The sequence below is a fragment of the Cygnus atratus genome, chromosome 2 (genome assembly GCF_013377495.2).
Source record: "Cygnus atratus isolate AKBS03 ecotype Queensland, Australia chromosome 2, CAtr_DNAZoo_HiC_assembly, whole genome shotgun sequence".
Lineage (NCBI taxonomy): Eukaryota > Metazoa > Chordata > Aves > Anseriformes > Anatidae > Cygnus > Cygnus atratus.
In genome coordinates this window covers 41161730-41180377 of record NC_066363.1, presented here as the reverse complement: position 1 = coordinate 41180377, position 18648 = coordinate 41161730, and the positions used below count along the sequence as shown (strand labels likewise).

At 40.6% G+C, this 18648-nt stretch overlaps 1 protein-coding gene across 9 annotated transcripts in view; it reads right to left on the bottom strand.

The window, feature by feature from the left end:
• The window catches only part of RARB (retinoic acid receptor beta), a 331702-nt gene that overhangs the window by 49613 nt on the left and 263441 nt on the right, over window positions 1–18648 (bottom strand). For 7 of the 9 annotated variants that reach the window (XM_035556374.2, XM_035556376.2, XM_035556375.2 and 4 more), the window contains one exon: window positions 18158–18306. In XM_035556374.2, coding sequence (XP_035412267.1) covers window positions 18158–18306 — 149 coding nt within the window. The remainder of the gene's footprint in view (window positions 1–18157; window positions 18307–18648) is intronic. The other 2 variants (XM_050709157.1, XM_050709158.1) reach the window with 1 other exon arrangement.

The window sequence follows — 18648 nt, the reverse complement described above, 5'->3', positions numbered from 1 at the left end:
CGCCTGCCTCCAGAACTGAAGGCCCGGCAGCCTGCACGCTTCCTCCTTTCTGGGCTTGCTCACACTGCGCTACAGCAAAACCTAGGTACAAACACTGCTGAGCATATCCCCCAGCAGGTATGTGACAGGCTCGCACTTGAACGTGGCCCTTCCTCATCCCCCAAGTATTTGACTTGTTGCACCGCTGAGGATGTGACACATCGCCCGTGGCTGTGTGGCTTCCTGCTGATCCCGTCTCACAGACCGCAGCGAGAGCAGGAATGAGAAGAGGCAGGAGCCCGCCTCTGTCCCTGCACAGGTACCTGCACGTCACGTCACCTGCTTTGGCTACCGGCACCTCTGCAGCTAGAGAAAACACCCATACTGCTTATATATATATATATATATATTTTTTTTCCCCTGTGTTCACTAAAAATAGCAAAGTTAGAAGCAGGCCTAAGTTTTCCTCCAGTGCTCCTTGTCAAGTGACTTGAACTCGAGCTCACAATCCCAACAGTTTCTTCAAAAAACATGAAAGAAAATATGAATGCAACCTAACCTAAAGATGTTGTCAGAAATTTTGGAGACAGCAAACCACCACTGTTTGTAAACTAATCGACTTCAAGCTCTCATAGGCTTTTGGAAAACAAAGTTACTACTTATGATAATACACTCACCTCAAAAGGCATCTGTTCTGCTCAATATTTAAATGAAGAATGTTTTATACAAATATTTTAGCATTCCTTCCAAATTAACTCCCTGTGATGGGAGATGAGACACTCCTGTGCCAAAAACAAGCACAGATGATTCTTTGTAACTTAAAACGCACTACGAATATAAAGACAAAGACATTCTGTGAGATATAAAACGTTACTGTGGTACAAAACTGTTTTTGATAGCACCTACAAAGTACTTGAAATTCAAGTAGAAAAACCTACTAAGACCTATCAGGAACAGTGATTTGCTCTAATATTCCTTTTACCTACAACTTTTGAAAGGAGCACGGATCTTGTATTTTCTTTTAGTGAAGACAAAGAAGCTTTACAGAAATCACACTTCTGAATTAATTCTGTCCTTCTGAGCTGCTGTTAGTGGCAGCCTTTACACAAAGCATTTTGGACAGACATTTCAATTTTTAATCTCATCTTTTCTGCACACCACGCCATGCTCCTCCCAAGCCTACCAATCTTGTTATCTTAATGGATGACAGATAGAGTATCACTCTGACCATGCCACATTAGGCATCCTCATTTACCCAGTGCAAGGAAAAAATGCTGAGTATAAATTATTCAGAAATCTATTGTATCAGCGTGTGTTCTCTGAGCATTCACCACTGGCAGAGCAGACAGATTATTTTTCACTTTTAATTGTGTTGGTATCTTATCTGCTGCACTGAAAGCAGAGAGTGATACGTGAAACCATATGTACCAAGCAGCAAATAAACCCAGTTTACTAGGTCTATTGCTTAAAATTAAATAACTGATTTAGTCAATGTAACTTCAACTTGGTGCCAAACAAACCACTCCATTCCGCTCACCACGTATTTTTGTAGTTACCTGTCAATGTATCAAAAATTACAGAGCTCAATTCAGAGGATATTAACTATTTCAGTGAGATTTGGAATGCCATTATGCCACTGGTTATCTGAATACAAAGGAAGGAGTTAAGGTTAAGCCCTTAAAATGATGTTAAGTTTTGAAGCTGATAAAGTCTTATAGAATTGTTAGCATGAACTGCTACCCTTACCTATCTGAGAGGGAACCTATACAGTTCCCTGTCCTTCCCTGTCCAGTTGATTTTGGCAAGTCACATGATTTAACGCTGAAGTTACACACATTACATGAAGAGATGGATCATTTGATCTCAACAGCTTTTTAAAAATATTTTGCCAGCAGAGGGTATGCCAAATCTTTTTTCATAGATGTAGCAGGCTGAGAAGTTGAAAAATTGCATTGCAAGCCAGTGATAGAGTAATCAGCAGAGAAGGGCTATTGCTAGCTCAATCTGTTTAAACAGCCTGATCAGTTCATCTGGTTCAGCTTTGATTACCTCCAAATACAACCAGCCAGCTATGACACTTGCAGATTTAGAGGCTATTCTTTGGTAAATTTGCAAAATAAGCTTCTGAGTGAAGTGAATTGCTACTTTATCGTAAAAGAAACAAAGGAGTAGGAAAGACTTTCTGTGGTACGGTTTATCAGTCATTTATAAACTCTGACTGACTGAGCTTTGAAGGGAAAAATACAAAACAGAAACAGCTGAAAAGAAAACCTAGCTCATGACATACCTGAAACTTCTGCTATTAGGTTTACTGTGACATAGAGGACATGCTAGTATGCACCTTTCTATACGGCTAACTTTTTTTGTGATACATAACCTCTTTTCAATCTATTTATTTTAGTCATTCAAGTAACCCTCTATCCTCGCTAGCCCTGTAAAGCTTGCATAGGTAAGGTAAGAACCCAGTTCCTGCTGTCTCTGGAGCATCAGCAAAGACATTTAAGCTCCCAGTGATGAGATCTGCACAAAACTACTTTGCTCTGTGTTCAGGGAATTGCACAGGTGCATTCAGGAACTGAATGAGATTTGCAATATTTATATTACAAGTGGCCATAGCCAAGGAACAAACCCCACCTTTCTCACAAAGTCCTGGTAGGATCAGAGGTCAGGTTAGGGCAGGCAGAACATACCTTTTACTTGTTAACCAGGAATAATCGGGCTGATAACATGCAATCTCACCGCTGGAGTTACATAGACAGGCTTATAAAAGACCTAAAAGACATGGCTTATGATGTTAAGTGATTTTGTACAGTACAAAAGACTGTAAAATGGCTGCAGCCAGAACACGAGACCCCAGAAGTAATGAAAGCTGCAAAAGCAGCTACCTAAAAGGAAGCTAAAATAAACGTAGTCTTAGCTGCAAAGCACTTTTCCAGGATGTCTGCACTGTCTATCACGCTTTGGAAGTCACCGCTCTTAGAATAAACAAATTAATTGTCTGACATTGTGGCTGGAAACCACCGCCTGCGCAAAATGGAAGCCGCTGCAACAATAAGTAGAGGAAGACTTGCTGCCAGGAAGCCCAGAAATTGTGCTGATCATGTGTGTCAGAGCAGGACAGCCAGACCTTTGCAAAAACAAATGAATAAACACTGGTCCATGTCCATAGCTCGTAGAGAACACCTAGAGGATGTAGCTGCCTGGCAGAAGAGGTGCTGGACACAGCCTCTGTGCCAGCCCGCAGTGAGAGCACGCTGCACGTTCTTGTTGCTGCTGTTATTTTGAGCAGAAATTCACGTTTCACCTCACCTAGCCATTTTGTTCTGCAGATGAGGAGCAGCCATAACCTTCCATGGCCAAAGGAAGAAAACAAAATTTGCTATTTAGAGAAGGGCTCTTTTTAACCAACAGAACTTGAAATACTTCATAAAAAGAAGCAGGTGTTATCCCAAATCTCGCATACAGGAATAAAGACCTGTGAGCAAACAACAAAGGGGAAAAAACAGCTATGCTCTTTGTCATTACCTTTACATAAATAGAAAAGCTTGTAAGGTTTCCTCCTTTCTTAAAAAGAAAAGGCCCCAGTGGACAGGGACAGGCAGATGAGGGATGTGTCACCCTCCCTGAGCTACCGAAGTGGGAATGCTCCTGCAAAGACAAGGAGGCCACACTTGATAGAAACTAATAGTTTCTAAGGTGCAAAAAAAATCTTGGGGGCCACAGGGAGCAAGGAAAAAAAAACATAGTTTGAACAACAAAGTTTAAAGGAAGATATCTGAGCTACTAGTGCCCATTAACCCTTACCCTGGTAAGGGTTAAAATGAAATCCATTTTTCATGGTGCCCTATATGCCAACACATTTTCTGATTCCAGGAAGCTTGGCCCACTGTTGAAACAATGCCCCTAGCAGTCAAAACGTTCGTTTTGTTCAGTGAGTTTGAAGCACTTCTGCCAGCAGAAAGGCAGCTACTGACAGCATGACCTCCAAACACTGAGAAGGAGGGAGAGCGAGTGCGATCTGCCACGACGTGTGCGAGGTTCATTCATTCGGCTGCAATCCGCAGCAGCCTGTGCCAGCAAGGGTACAACGGTATCCACAAGCCTACCCATGGATTTCTCCACAACTTCGATTTTCACTGAACTCCTGACCTTTTTAGCAAACATGTCAAAGTCTCCAGACGGAACAGTCATCACCTTGAAGCAATATGTAAGGGGAAAGAACCACTTAGATTTTCTCCACTTCAGCAATTGAAACAGAGAGGAAGGAGCTGGTATGCACTTCCATCTGCTTTCTTCAAATTAAAAAGAAAAAAAAAAAGGAAAAAAAAGGAGATGAAATGTATACAATTAAAAAGTTACAGTTAACTTCCTTTCAGTAATGTCTGTAGGATGATTTTTGGCCTGCTAGGAAACTCCAGATGGGAAAAGTAATGAATATAATTTAATATGAATAAGAGGAGATCAAAGAAACATTTTCTGAGTGGCAGAACACTGACTTACTTCACACGGTTCAATGCAGAACTCAGGAATTAATTATCACATTTTGCTATTTTCTTATTTTTTGTTTATGCAAATCAATTCCCCTTAACCTAATTTGTGGAGGACCAGACCCACAACCCAATAAAACCATAAAATGTCACTCGGATGGTCGTACAACTGGCTAGCACTTATCCAAAAGGCTATATATGTTGTTAACTGCTCATCGTTTTTTCTCCTCTCTTCCCCTCCAGTGCCTCAGGATTTATACCACCAATTAAGACAATAATGAGTGCCCCAGGTTGACCTCCCAGGAGCAAGAATTAATTAAGCGCAGTATTTCTTAGTGAAGAATGACACTTTTCCAAACCGTTTATGTGGCTCCCTTGCATGGAAGCACAGCATCAGGAAAGACTTTCCAAATAGTTATCCCCCACACATATGATGGATATTGGTTTATGCTCTTAATTCAGGTCTCAGTTTTTATCTGTTGTATATGTCTGTATGGTTTTTGGGTGGCGGGAGCCCCCAAAGGGGTCCCCCCCCCAGACATCTTTCAAGGACAAGCTCATGTTTTTACTAGATGTACATGGGATTTTTTTGAACCGAGCTACAAAGGAAACAAACTAAGCAACAGGTACTCTAACAAAGTACCAAGACCTAGCACCAAAAAAAATAAAATCCCTGCCAAGCTATACCCATGCAGTGACATGCAAAGTCCTGCACCACGCCGGACGAGGAAAAGACTTATGTCAGCTATGCAATTACTACGCTACAATTACTTCTAGGAGTCTCTCAAATTAGCCTCTCCATTTAGCTGCTGGCAGAGCTGGAAACACGTGAAGAGGAGAGGGCAAGCTCAAACAAAAACCTAGACGGGAGAAAGGAGGTATGTGCACGTTCCAAGGAAATTCCCCGTGTGGGTGGGCTCTGCCTCCTCCTCCTCCCTTCCAGCCTTACCCCCGGAGGCTCGCAGCGTTCCCGCACATACTTGGCACTGCAGTTATTTATCGAGCGAGACACGGGGGCTTTCACTAATCGGCAGGCAGAAAACAAAAAAACAAACAAAAAAAAAACAACAAAAAAAACCCCTGCCCTTCTGCACCATCTGAAATCTACAGACTCACCAGTTTCTAACCCGCTATCGGCAACTGAATGTTTACAGCTCAACTGAAAAAATAACACAAACTATGCCACGAATATTTGCAGATGCCTGCAAGCTGGCTGAACGGCAATTCCCCTTGCTCTCGCAGGCAGACCCACACGATCTGCATGCAGCCAGCTGCCTCCTACCTTCTCAAAAACCAAAGCCTTGGCCTGAATTTGGTCCCCATGCCCGCCTGGGCTCCTGGCTGCGTGGGGTGAGCCCCAATGAGCTGCACCTGCTGCAGGCTCCCCACCTGCGAGGAGCTGAATCCAGCCGCGTGGCTCACCCTGATCTTTCAAATCTGGCATATTTCTGTAGTTTTTGTCCAATCCAAGGGAAGTTTCAACAAGTTTCCAAGGAGGGATGAAGTGACGTACGAAAACAATGCAGAAAACAAACAAAAAAGAAATTAAAAAAAATGACACAGACATAAATATGCCAAAATAAAGCAGACGTCTTGAGCATTATGCTTCCTGGTGAGTTTTACAGGCGTGCATCTGAATGGCTCATCAGCACATGTTCGTTCTCTCTCCACCATTTCTTTTGCTACTAGTTTTGACAATTGATCTCTAAACAAATACACTGTACAAAATCCCTTGAAATCTGGCAAGTAGTGTCTGGTACTTGCTACTTCACGCTATATTCTCCTTCACCCGCGTTCAGTGACAAAGAAACTCTGCTAATGCAGAACGACCCCTCTAAAACCTTGTAAAATGCAGAGTTTAGCAAAACTCAGCTGCTTGGAGACTACAAAATAGAGTTCAAGTAAACACCCAGAAGTATTTAAGTCTGGCTCTCCCGTACTGGCAGTAGCGAAGGAAAATTACCTTTCCACACTGCAGCTGAAACTCATTACTGAAGGCGACAGCAGAGAGATGAGTTGGAGCGGGAACAGCTTGGCAAAACCACCAGGCTAAGAGTGATACGGGGGGCCGTACCCCTCTGCCTGGTGCCCCACGCACTCAAAGCACATGTGCACCCCACAGCACGGCTTTCTGTAGCTTCTTTATGACACTATGCAGAAAATGGAGTTAGCAGGGTGCCGTGGCCAGAACCAGCACTGCCCTATGAAGCTGGTGTCCTGACAAAATGGAAAGACGGGCTGAGAAAGGTGGATGAATGCAGGCTGTGCAAGTGCAGGGGAAACAGAGGGAAAGGAAACAATACGGTGGTGATGAGGATGCATAGGGTAACACCAACCAGAGGTAGGAACCTTATTGCAAAAGTTAAAGACAGAAGTTGTGCTGAGATGCTGACCAAGAAGGGCAGCTCGCAGGACAAGTCGGGCACTGCCACTGCTGTGCCCGGTGTCGGGGCCTGCCTGGAACAAGGCAGCTTGGACCGCTCTGATGACAAGAAAACATGACCTTTCGGAGATGACTGAATGGACTGGGGCTGATTAATCTGGCACAGGAAAATCTTAGCAAGATGTTCTCCTGTTTTCTCCCTCCCCTGCCAGACTCAGACAGAGAGCTCCTATGATCACAAGACGATCATTCTTTCAATTTATGAAAATCACATGGGACAGAGCAAGATAAAAAGTCTTTTCAGTGGGCTCATCCATGGGTGCTGTGCTTACATCTCTCCTGTTTACCTAACACCCTCTCTTCTCTTCTTTCAGAAAAACACTCCATAGTTTTCACTTTTGTTTCTGTACACGTAGCAGTTGCCATGTGTCTCTAAGGGTAAATGTTAAGACCTTTTGCAGCAGCATCTGAGGAATGCCTTGTTCTCCTCAAAGGGAGGGAGGGAGGGAGGGGTAAAGAAGTGGTAGTACTCATTCACTTCATAACTAGTTGGCTGCAGAGCTTACTGTGAAACCCTCTGCTTGAAAGTTTCCTAGATCTGGAGCACTGCCACTCTTTTGTACCAGCAGAAAGCAGGTGAGGATCACAGCCCACTCTGAAGAGAGGACCTCCTCACTCACACATACAGGTCACACGTGCACAGAGCTCCACAGAAAGCCGAGTACCGTGGGCATGGGGAAAACCCTTCCTTCACAGGGAAGATTCAGCTGGAGAGCCATCAGCCAGGACAGTCACAGGAGGAGCGAGCAGCAGCCCATTGCAGTGGCTGCACCACGGTTATAAATCTCCTTTTTCCCTGGTAAAGGCCCGGGAGGCAGCCTGGCTGGGGGCTCCTGCCTCTCCCCTTGGTGCCAGGAGGGCCCCCAGCAGGCTCACGGGTCTGCTAAAGCTGCAGGCAAATCACTGGCTGCGTTTACAGCCAACCAAAGGGACATTTTTTGGCACTGTTTCAGCCTGCCATCTCACCTTGTAATTTATGTATCCGTTATTCCAGACAGGGGATCCAGAGTCAATATACCTTTTCCCCTTTAAATGTAGGTATTATGATACAGTTTTATTGCATCCCTCTAAAACATATTAAATGAGAAATATTAAGCATGGCCTCGTGAAGTCATAAGGGACTTATACACAAAAACCTGTTCCTACTTCTCAGCTGTCTCCTGACTTGAGCTGTCAAAATTGCAGCAACTCCTGTGTATTATCAAAGGGAAGAACAGCTTATGAGTAAGGGACCCTGAATATTTGGCAGGCCAGCTGCAGTTATATACCAATTAAACATCTACTATATCAATATACCCAAGCTACCAATTATAGGTTTGGACGTGTGAATTCTTTAACACTACAAGAATTTTCTTCTGAGCTCCATCTCAGATGTCACACCTACAGGCGTCTCCTGTAGGAATGGAAAACTTATGGAAAGTTCATATGAAATGAGCAGAATGATATAAAATACGAAGAAAGACATAACACCTATGTACTTCACACTGAACTCAAGAAATAAAGTATCCATACTTAAAGACTATGGCAAAATTCAGATATACAGGAGGGAAAGATACCCACACGGGTATAATCTTGAACTTTGGCAGCTTCAGATTTTTGAATGGTTACTCAAAATGTGAACAGTTTTTCTTAGTAAGGGATTCATTTTGCTTTACTGGAGGGTAAAAAAGTAGAATGTATAGACCAAACAACTTGAAAAAAGAATGTGTAAAGCTGACTTTATTGTAAACAGCAAATCTTGGTGGCTCTTATTGGCTTTCCTGGTATAGTACAAGACTGGGATTTCATGAAGAATAGCTCTGCAAAGCTGATCAGCTCTGGGATCCATGCTGCAAATTCAATTGCACTCCATTCCCAGTGGAAGCTAAAGAAAATGCCCCTTTAGGAAATTTCCTCAAAGGAACACTTCATTCAGGATTAGAAAGACCCTCTGTTTCCATGAGCAGGTCAGTCAGAAAGCACAGAGAGCAAGGGAAGGTCACTTTCTGAGGCCAATCAGAGCATTTCTGCCAGTTGGGAAGCTGACCACTTACAGACTGGGTGACAATGCTTTACAATAACCAGAAAATACAGATAGGTTTATCTTTCAAAATAAATCCAGTAAGAAACAAACAAAGAGCATCTGAATGTATATTTAGCATGCAAGTAAACAGACTTAGATAGTGGATAATCCCAGTTTGTACACTCCCCAAACCCTTTTATTCTGGATTTAATTCTTTCTAAGATGTGCCCATCGGAAAATCTTTAAGTATACTTGTTAAGAAAAATGCAAACAACAGTTTAAAAAGATGCCTAAGGCAAGCAGAACAGTGACCCCAACCATCTCACTGCGCTGAAGTCGACATTCAGCCAGAACCAAGCTCAGCAAACTATTCCAATCTCCCCACTTATTCCCTAGAAAAGTCTGGAAAGCAGTGCAGTTCTTTGTGGGACACAGCAAGCTACCAAATCTAAATTCAACAATTGCTGGTATGTCCTTCTCTAATGTCTCATTACGCAGTTTCTTTTTTAAAAAGTTCCTGAATTAAAAACTGAAATCTAACTCACTGTAATTTTACAAGTCTGTACCTGCTGTTCAGTAAGCATAAATAAATTATTTGGCATACTGCAAAAAACGGTAGGCTGTTACTGTTAATAGAAAACCTCAAACTATTTCATTTCTGAGATGTTTGTTTGGATACCCATATTGCCTTATCTGCTGCTTTACCCCTGCAAAAAATACTTCTAAAGATCATAGTATAAAACGTTGTACTAAATATGGTGAAAAACTGCATTTTTTTCCACACTGTGACAAATTTCTGGGTGTGCACAGGACAGCCTGTACTCCACATCTATAATTAAAGGCTACATGTTGTCCATGAGTTATGAAATAGATTAAGATGGTGAGAACAAAAGCATTTTTCCCCCTCTTTAGTAAAGAAAAATGCAAAAGTAAAATCCTTTAGAATCTACTTACAGGGAAATAAAACCATGCTCTACTTCAGTGGCATAAATAACGTGGGACTTCTCAGAAAGAAATCATACGAAAGTGAATCACAGCCCACCTGTTCCTGACACCTCTTGTTGTTATGTCATGATGTGATTTGCACAGACAGCGCTTTTACACCTAGATGTAATTTACTTAATTCTGTTGAAGTTGTTGCAAACCATGTGTACGTTACCAGTGTGGTGTAAACCTCAGCTCTCAGCCATCCCCTAATAAGCCAAAACAGCTACTGGCAGTGAAACGTGACAAACACACACATGGAGTATTTAGTACCTACCTTAGTGCAAGAAGCTATGATTCAACTTCAGTAATGAAATGTATGTATACATGTAAATTTTAAGTTTCTTCTTTTTATGGAATGTATTCTTAGGCATAGAAAGGAACAGACACTGACAGAAGAAAAAGGCTTGACAATTTAATTCGATAATTACTAAGAACAAACCATGGCTGTTACAGTTACTTGACTGAGAGTAACTCCTGAGAAAAGATGTGCCAAGGTCAGTAGACGTTAAGGCTACATCTGTATTAGGAGACATCCTTGGGGACTGTCAGAGACATACGATATGGAAGCCCACCTCCGTGTCAGCCAACCTTTTGGGCTTCTAAAACCATCCGGACCTGCTGCTGGAGGTAGCCACTGGACAGCTCACAGCGCCAAGCCATGCCCGGGAGGAGTGCTGGTTGGTGCTGCCAAACACCTTCAAGGGACACAGCACTGCAAAGCAATGCCCCAAGGTGTGTCTGGTCGCTATTTAATTTACCATGGTTTAAGTCAGATGCTGTTCTCCTCTTATTGAGAAAGCCTTCATTGACAGGGGCAAGAACTTCGCACAAAAAGGGAGTGCAAGATTTAATCCAAACAACTGCATGTCACTACTTGACAGTTCGTGCAAAACAAGAAAGTAGTTTCCAGTTCCTGTTTCCACAGGACACTAGCCTTCGTGCTTGCAAATAACTGGAACAGCTTGGTTAGCATAGTTATAGACTAATACAGGATGATCTCTGCACTTTTATAGTACCAGCATCACTGCTGAAACGAATTAAAATAATTAGTAAAAACAACTGTTCTCACAGCTTAAGATGAACCCCTGGTGTATGACTGAGGGTAACTGGTACCCAGTGGAAAGTGGAGGAGGTATAATCCATGACTTGGGTCCAAGGTGCTGGAAATCAAGTATGACATTCAAATACTCAATATGATCTTCATTTTTCCTCAACTGTCATGGTTGGCAATTTATTTTTTTCTTCATTTTATTACATTCAAACAAACCAGAAAAAGATTTAAAAATGTATGGTAACATAAAATATTTGTTCCTGATCCTATTTCATCATGTCTATTCTCAGTAAACTTCCCATAAATATATGCTTCCCCATACTTCAAAAAATATGAAATAAATTCAGTATTTGGTGAATGTTTTATCTTCCAAACAACGAGAAAAAATAACTCAGAATATACTGAAATGAAACAGGTGTCAGCTTTTCAAAGGACATTTGGTGCTTTTTTTTTTTTTAATTTTAAAATCTCAAATCTCAAATAGACCATTAAAATGATGAGGTCTCCTCTGATCCTATGAAATACAGAAAAACTCCAGGTTTTCAGTACTGCATTTAGATCACTTTCAACTCATTTAGCATCTTTCTGCATATGGCCTTGCTTCCTGCAAACAAATGGCTCTGAACATTGCTACACTGCAAAGTGCTTAAAGATCAGCTGATATTAACAGTATGCAGAAATGTATCTCAAAATACATTTTTCATCTTCTGAAAAATGACTGTTGATATAGCTAAAACTAGGAGTAATTTTCCGTGATTTGAGGAATTTTTCATAGCTGTGCATGAACGACAGCATGCATCTCCACTGCTTGCACTGTCACTTACTAATACAGCTTAAATGGAGACGAATACAGCTTGATCATTCAAGCTGATCTATATTTTTCTTTGAACTGATAGAAGCTTTTACAATTGCGTTGTTGCAACCAATATTACTTCTTTCCCTAATACAGATCACATGTCGTCTGTAATCCAATACTTTAAGCTCAGAAAATAAGCATTTTCAAATTTAGACATGTCTTTTACTTTTTGTTTCAGTTGTAGATGATTACAACATGCCAGAAAAACAAAGCCAAACAAATACATAGAGCACTGGTGAGATGTTTTTATGAGGTCTGTTTTATTTTTAGTGTGAGGTAACTTTGAGAAAATTCTATGTCTGGATCCCTAATTTCCAGTAAAAGGGCATAAATATAGACTTAAATGTGATTACATTATAGCTGGAAGTTTACAAATGCAAGAGTGTGGTTTCCAAAAACAAGTGCTGCTTAAGGTCCCTCTGCTGTACCAGAACTGCCTAAGAAAATGCAAATCTCTTCTCACATGATATAAGAGGCATTATTAAAAGAAAGAGGCATCTGTCCTGAAGGATACTGTTCCATAAAGAGAACACTGATACAACAATCCCTAAAATATTTTAGGCCACTCATCAACATTTCTTGCAGACCAAAGCATGTCCTTGTCATCCAGCTCTAAATAAATCAAATCAAAACCTTTTCCACTTTCAGGCAGTAGCATTTTGTAAATCAGTTATTGCCTCCTGATGACCATGGATTCATGGACCACAGCAGGAGAACCCCAACACTCTGAGTGTCCAGAGGGACATAACCATGAAGGACATCATTGAGATCATTAACACAGATTATTATTTGGGTGCCTAACCAAAGAGCTCATGGGATAGCTTTTCTTCTATTATGTGCATACATATATATTTTTTTGAGTCAGTCCTACAGAATTATTGACCTAAATTTTGAGGTTTATTCTATCAATGGCTATTCTCCAAGCTGCTTGAAGTCTTCGCAATTAAAAAAATAAGTATTTGAGTTAGGAACAAGTCAAACAGGTAGGCATATTATTTTTATAACTGAAGACCTCTGAAAAGGTATTAAATGTGGCTACCTTTTATCTTAGCGATCCCACTGTAGGTGTGGTTTTATATGAAGATTCTGATGGAAGGAAAGCTATTCTTTTATGATAAAAGCCGATCTGGGATCACTCTGTAGTGAATTAGATTTTTCTACATTTTTGTCCGTTAGCATCAGCAATGGGCAGAGAGGCACCTTGATCATTCAGACAAAACTGCTGGACCGTAAAACTACTCTTTTGCACCGTCTTCTCTTCTGAAACTGCTCTGGGCATCTTTGTTGCCCACCGAATTCAAGCCAGGAATCCAGGCAGTGTTGCCAGCAGAGGAATGCCATCTTTTAAACGCCCAGAACAAGGGACAAGGCTTGAAGAGGCAGCTGAATCTGCCAGAACACCAGCTTCTCCTCATTGCCCGCACAATGATGGCATTGTTTGGGAAACCAGCCCACTACACTCAATCTCCCTTTCTGCAAACCCGGCTACAATGACGAGAAAAGCCAGGCCCAAAGAGCTGAGCTTTCAGTGACAGCCCTGTAACCACTTGTACCAGCTGGATAAATCCAAGCTTCTCTTTCGTATGGAATTTGTTTGCGTGCTATCTAGCAACACCCAGAAACTGGGAAGGAAATAATAATAAAAAAAAAAGGCAAAGGAAGATTTTAGAAGTCTTTAACTGAGGTCATGAAACACACAAGTAAATTCCAAAACCCGCCTTTGAAATGCCACACAGTTTACAAAATGGAAAAGTTGTAAATAAGTTGAACATTGTATGTGTGTTGTATTTTACACATAAAAAGATAGGCTGCCTCTGGAATTTTTCTTATAGAATACAAGTGATACCATGAAGATCAATTTGGTTTTTAGATTCTAATATATACAAAGCCATTGACAGACTACAATGTACATCAGCCTTTTGCAGCATAACACCCAGAAATGAAAAAAGCCAAGATTTTTTGTTTTTAAAACTGTTTAAAATAAATAAAATTAAAATTAAAAATAATAATAATAAAAAAACTTACTGCTGATTTTGACTGACCAGATTGAGAAAAAACTCTTGGATTTCAACCTTTTACATGTGTCAAACTTTCAAATTCAGAAGGCAAGAAGTCAGGCACCCTAACTCTATTATCGCAAATGAGATTTTCAGCATGTACATACTACAATTAGAAGACAAGAGATAGCTTAACGTTATTTAGACAGCTCCTGAACTTCCACTGTGGCTCATAGGCACATACCATGAAATACTCCAGCCCCCAAAAAACTCAAAAGATTAGTTTATCAAAACAAGCCACATAACAGTCTTTCTAGTGGGAGACAGTACTTAAGACTGGTCATGAGTAAAACAGAAGGATCACTTTAAAAAGTAGGGTTTAACAAACATAAAAAGAGAAAGCATTTGGCAAAGGAGGTTAGGAGGCTACTCCCAGGTTCCTAAAACAATAAGGTCCAAGGATGACTGTAAGAAGGTCAAGAAAGAAGTGGAGAAGAGACCAAGCTGAAATCTAATCATCACATGAGAAGACCACATCAAGGGTCTGTCAATGAAGGCAAGAAGGTACATCCTGGGGCAAAAAGGTCAACATGTCATGTGAATTACAGTGCTGAAGGTCAGAAATGATGTCTGAAAAACAGGAAGCCGTGAGATTACCAAAGCTTGGTGCTGTTGCAGAGAGAGAGATGGAAAGTTCTGTCTTCCCAAAATCTGAGTCCAAGATAGCGGTCAGACAACCAAGAGGGCACACCAGGGAAAGATGGCAGTGGGAGAAGTCAGAGCTGGAAGTAACTCTGGAAATCATCCACTGGCAGGTGACAATTGAGGGAACTTAAAAATTTCCAGTGCAGTGGTTCCCCAATGGAGCATCACAAAATCATAATCACCAATTACAGCTCTCCAAGGGGTCATGGCTGGAAGGGTCACCATTAAGAGCATACCCTTTATTAGCAGAATATTGCTTTTGGCTGACAGACCATTGGTCTACTACAAAATAGTTCAGCAGTTGATGCTTTTGAGACAGAAAACCGAAGAACTGATCGTCAGGGAACAGCATCAGCAAACAGATAAAAGAGACACTTAAGGGTACATTAAATGAACAGTAAACAAAGTGGGAGGAGAATGTAAAGAGCCCTGAAAGCCAAGAGAAGGAAAACCTCAAGAACAGAAAGCTGTCCCTTTGCACCAGAAGGATACTGCTAACGACCACCGTGATGGCAGTTTCACTGGAGCTCAAGGCAGAAAGGTAAAGGAGAAGGAGACAGAGAACTAGAAGAAAACCAAGGGAGAGGCAGCACAGAAAAACCAAATGAATAGGGCCCTAATTAGAGAGACAAATATGAGATGAGGAGAGTTTTCTGTTTATGTTTCCCATGAGAAAAAAGACTGCCATGAATTAGAAGGAATTGGTAAACAAGTCAGAAAGAAAAAAGGAAAAGACTTGAGAAAAGAGTATCAGAACAGAGGTAGGTCCAGTGCAGGAGGAAAAATGAATGAATTTCAGGTCTAGCATCACAGAACAGATAGCAAATCAGGCGCAGAGAGAAATGGGAGAAATAAGAGTCAAGAAAGAGAAAATGGAAACAAGATCAGAGAAAAGGCAGGGGTGGGGTGGGGTGGGGAAGAGAATTAATACTTGATTAGGATGATATTTTAGTCTAGTTTCTTAAGAAATGAACTTTTTGTAACCCAATGATAATAAGCAAGGTTGCCCCTCCCCATCCCAACGTATTTTAGCCAACTGCAGTGAAATAGCAAATATAGCAATCTCCAAGAAGATTAAGTTCTTTGAAACTGCTTGGAAACGTGTGTTCAAGTAAAAGAGAAATAAGAGAATGTTTGTTCAAGTAAAAGAGAAATAAATATATGCGGTTCTTAATGAGAAGAAAGGCTGCGACATGAATTCTTATTATTGTTCCCTATTCACCAGAGAACCAGCATGAAACTACAACACCGTACCAAGAAGCCTTCAGTGAAACTCATACTTCCTAATAAAGCAGGGTTAACCAACTGAAAGGCAGAGATCCACAGAAAATGAGACTTCCCCGGCGGCTATGCTCAATGCTCAGTGCTTATTTAAACTCACAAAGCAACTGACTAAATTTTGTATGAATAGAAAGAGAAAGAGAAGCATGAAGAAAGAATTAATAGTGGGAACAGACGGTGAAAGTAGCCTTGAGTAGAGGCAGAAGCCTAGATGATTAGGAAGAGAGTAAAAGGTGGCAGCTTTCTTATGGTACAGGAGCACGGGTAGAGCAAAGATAAAAGACCAGAAAAACAAATTGTCAGTGAAGAGGTTTCTGAGGCTATTTCTGGTGTTGTGGTCACATACTGCTGTCTGCTGTCATCCAGCACATCATTTCTGTTGACCTGAAAGCTTAGACAACTCTCAACAGCAAACATAGTACCTGACCGTCCACTCAAGGTACCACTGGTTGACTCATCATGTTCTTTGCCAGCTTCTGGCACTCACTAAGGAAGATGATTCAATCAGTGGAATAAATTAATTAAATCCTAGTCGAACCTGTTGAAGAGCTAGTGTCAACTAACCCAAATATTGCCAGTCTCAAGTAGTCACATTATAGATTTGGAATCCTGTTGTTTCTCATAGAGCGACAGGTTTTATAGGCAATTCACCTCTCTCTCTATTTTTTTAACAGCACCTACTGCTAAGTGCTGAATTGCCCCATCTTGCAAATTAGCAAATAAGTGAGCACAATTTCTTTTTGTTGTTGAATAGCAGCTACCACATTACAAGATGGATTTCTTCAGGTATTTTGACAAGTGTAGTCTTGTTTTAATTATTTACAAAAATGCTTTGCAGTATGCCAATAAAAGCCCTACAGTATATTTTAGCATATTTTTCAAAAATAATGAAGTCTTAGGAACATGTGACCTTGCTGCCATAGTCCGCAATTATGTCTGTGCTTAGAGTGAGTGTGTGGGCGAGCAAATGACACCACCATTTGTGTGTTAGTATCCAAGTAAAGAATGAGATAAGACTTCCTATTTAATGAAATCAGCTCTAGCATATTCTTATCATAGATTTTCCTAACAGACACTTACATTTCAATAGCTCTGTGGCATCTAAAAGAAAAAAAATATAGACATGATGATATCCAAGCAAAACTTCGCTTCCAAAATGAGATTCTAAAACAGAGGTGAGTTTCAATAGTTACTTGCACTACCTCAGTATCTTGAGTTTATAAAATAGAGGGGAAAACAGATTCTAATCCTATAGCTTTTTGCCTAATGACACAAAGCCAGGACCATGATATTTAATGTCACTACAAAAGGCCAGTGGCATGGAAGATGTTGCAGGAAGAAAAGATAAAGTAAAAATGCCTAACAGTACCTGAAAGATATTAAATTTTATACAACTAAACCAGAAAAATACTTTTTATTAATTTTATACTTTACTACTTTTTATTAATTCTAGTAACTTTATTTACACAAATGTAGCACCTGTCACTTTTTCATCACGTATTAGGATCTTCGCTGCACTAAGCATTAGACAAGTATTTTAATTTGAAGGATTAAAATCATAGATATTTTGTCTAGTCGTTAGAAAAGAACATTGTATCAGGCTACCGTAACTAATAAAGATAACCATGAGACCATCTGCCTTATTATATATTTTCTTTAGCATTTTTAGCACTGCCTTCTTCCTTGCACACATGCTGTTCACTGTGTATGCACCCTTAATTATTGCCATATACACATGGTTTAGTTGACATTGCTTCTGTGATGTGTATCTCATCTTTAGATACATTCTCTTACTTTAGAACTGCATATCGTATTACTGCATCCTACGGATAGTCCGTTCATACTCTGACAATCATAGCACTAGAAAGTAGCTAGCAGATGTGCCAGCACTGTAGCCTGCCAGATTAAATTTCATGAATACCATCCTGCTAATCCTCAAACTCCCAATTTGATTTGAAATTAGTTAGAGACTATGCCAAAAATTTCCAGATAATCAGGTCCTTCTCCCACAGAAAAAGCAAGGCTCAGAGCAGACAATGACCATGTGAGTTCTCAGGGTATACCTAAAAATGGACAGTGAAGAGTCTCAAAGCATTTTCACATTTTATTTGATTATCTCTGCACATACAACCACATTCTGATGTTGGTCAATACCTATGGAATTCCCTGAAAGATATACTTTGGCAGAAGTTATGAAGGACAATAATTCCAGGCATGATTATCATTTACTTGGCTTTACTCATGTATCAGAATTCATTCACACAAGAAAAGCACAGGTGTCTTTGTAGACAATCAAGTCACACCAAACTCCACTGCCTAGTCGCTCTCATAAATGAAATGTGTTACTATAAAAAGATGATGGCACTCACCTTACATCCCTCACAAGCACTGACACCATAGTGATATCCAGATGATTTGTCTTGACAGACAAAACAGGGCTTGTAAACACGAGGGGGTGGAAGTGGTGAAGGAGGACTCGGAACAAGTTCCTCAGAACTGGTGCTCTGAGTTTCAACTGCTACAAAAGAAAAAAGAAATATAAATGAATGATTCATGAATGAATTTCAAATAACCAATCACTTACTGTATTAAAACTATCAAACCAACCCATATCTATCTTTGTAGAATACATGTTCACTTGTCCTTCCCAGCAAAATTTGAGGGGAACTAAAGAAAGGCAAATAGTGAAAGGAATACATGCTATAGTCTCAGAAGCATATTTTAAACTAGCTGTGAGGTAAAATATCATGATCCAGCTACCAAACACCACAAAAGCTTCATCTGGGCTCATATTCTGGTTTTAGCCAGCATTACAGAGTATTTATGGAATTCCATGGGATCCACGTGTGCACACTGGACG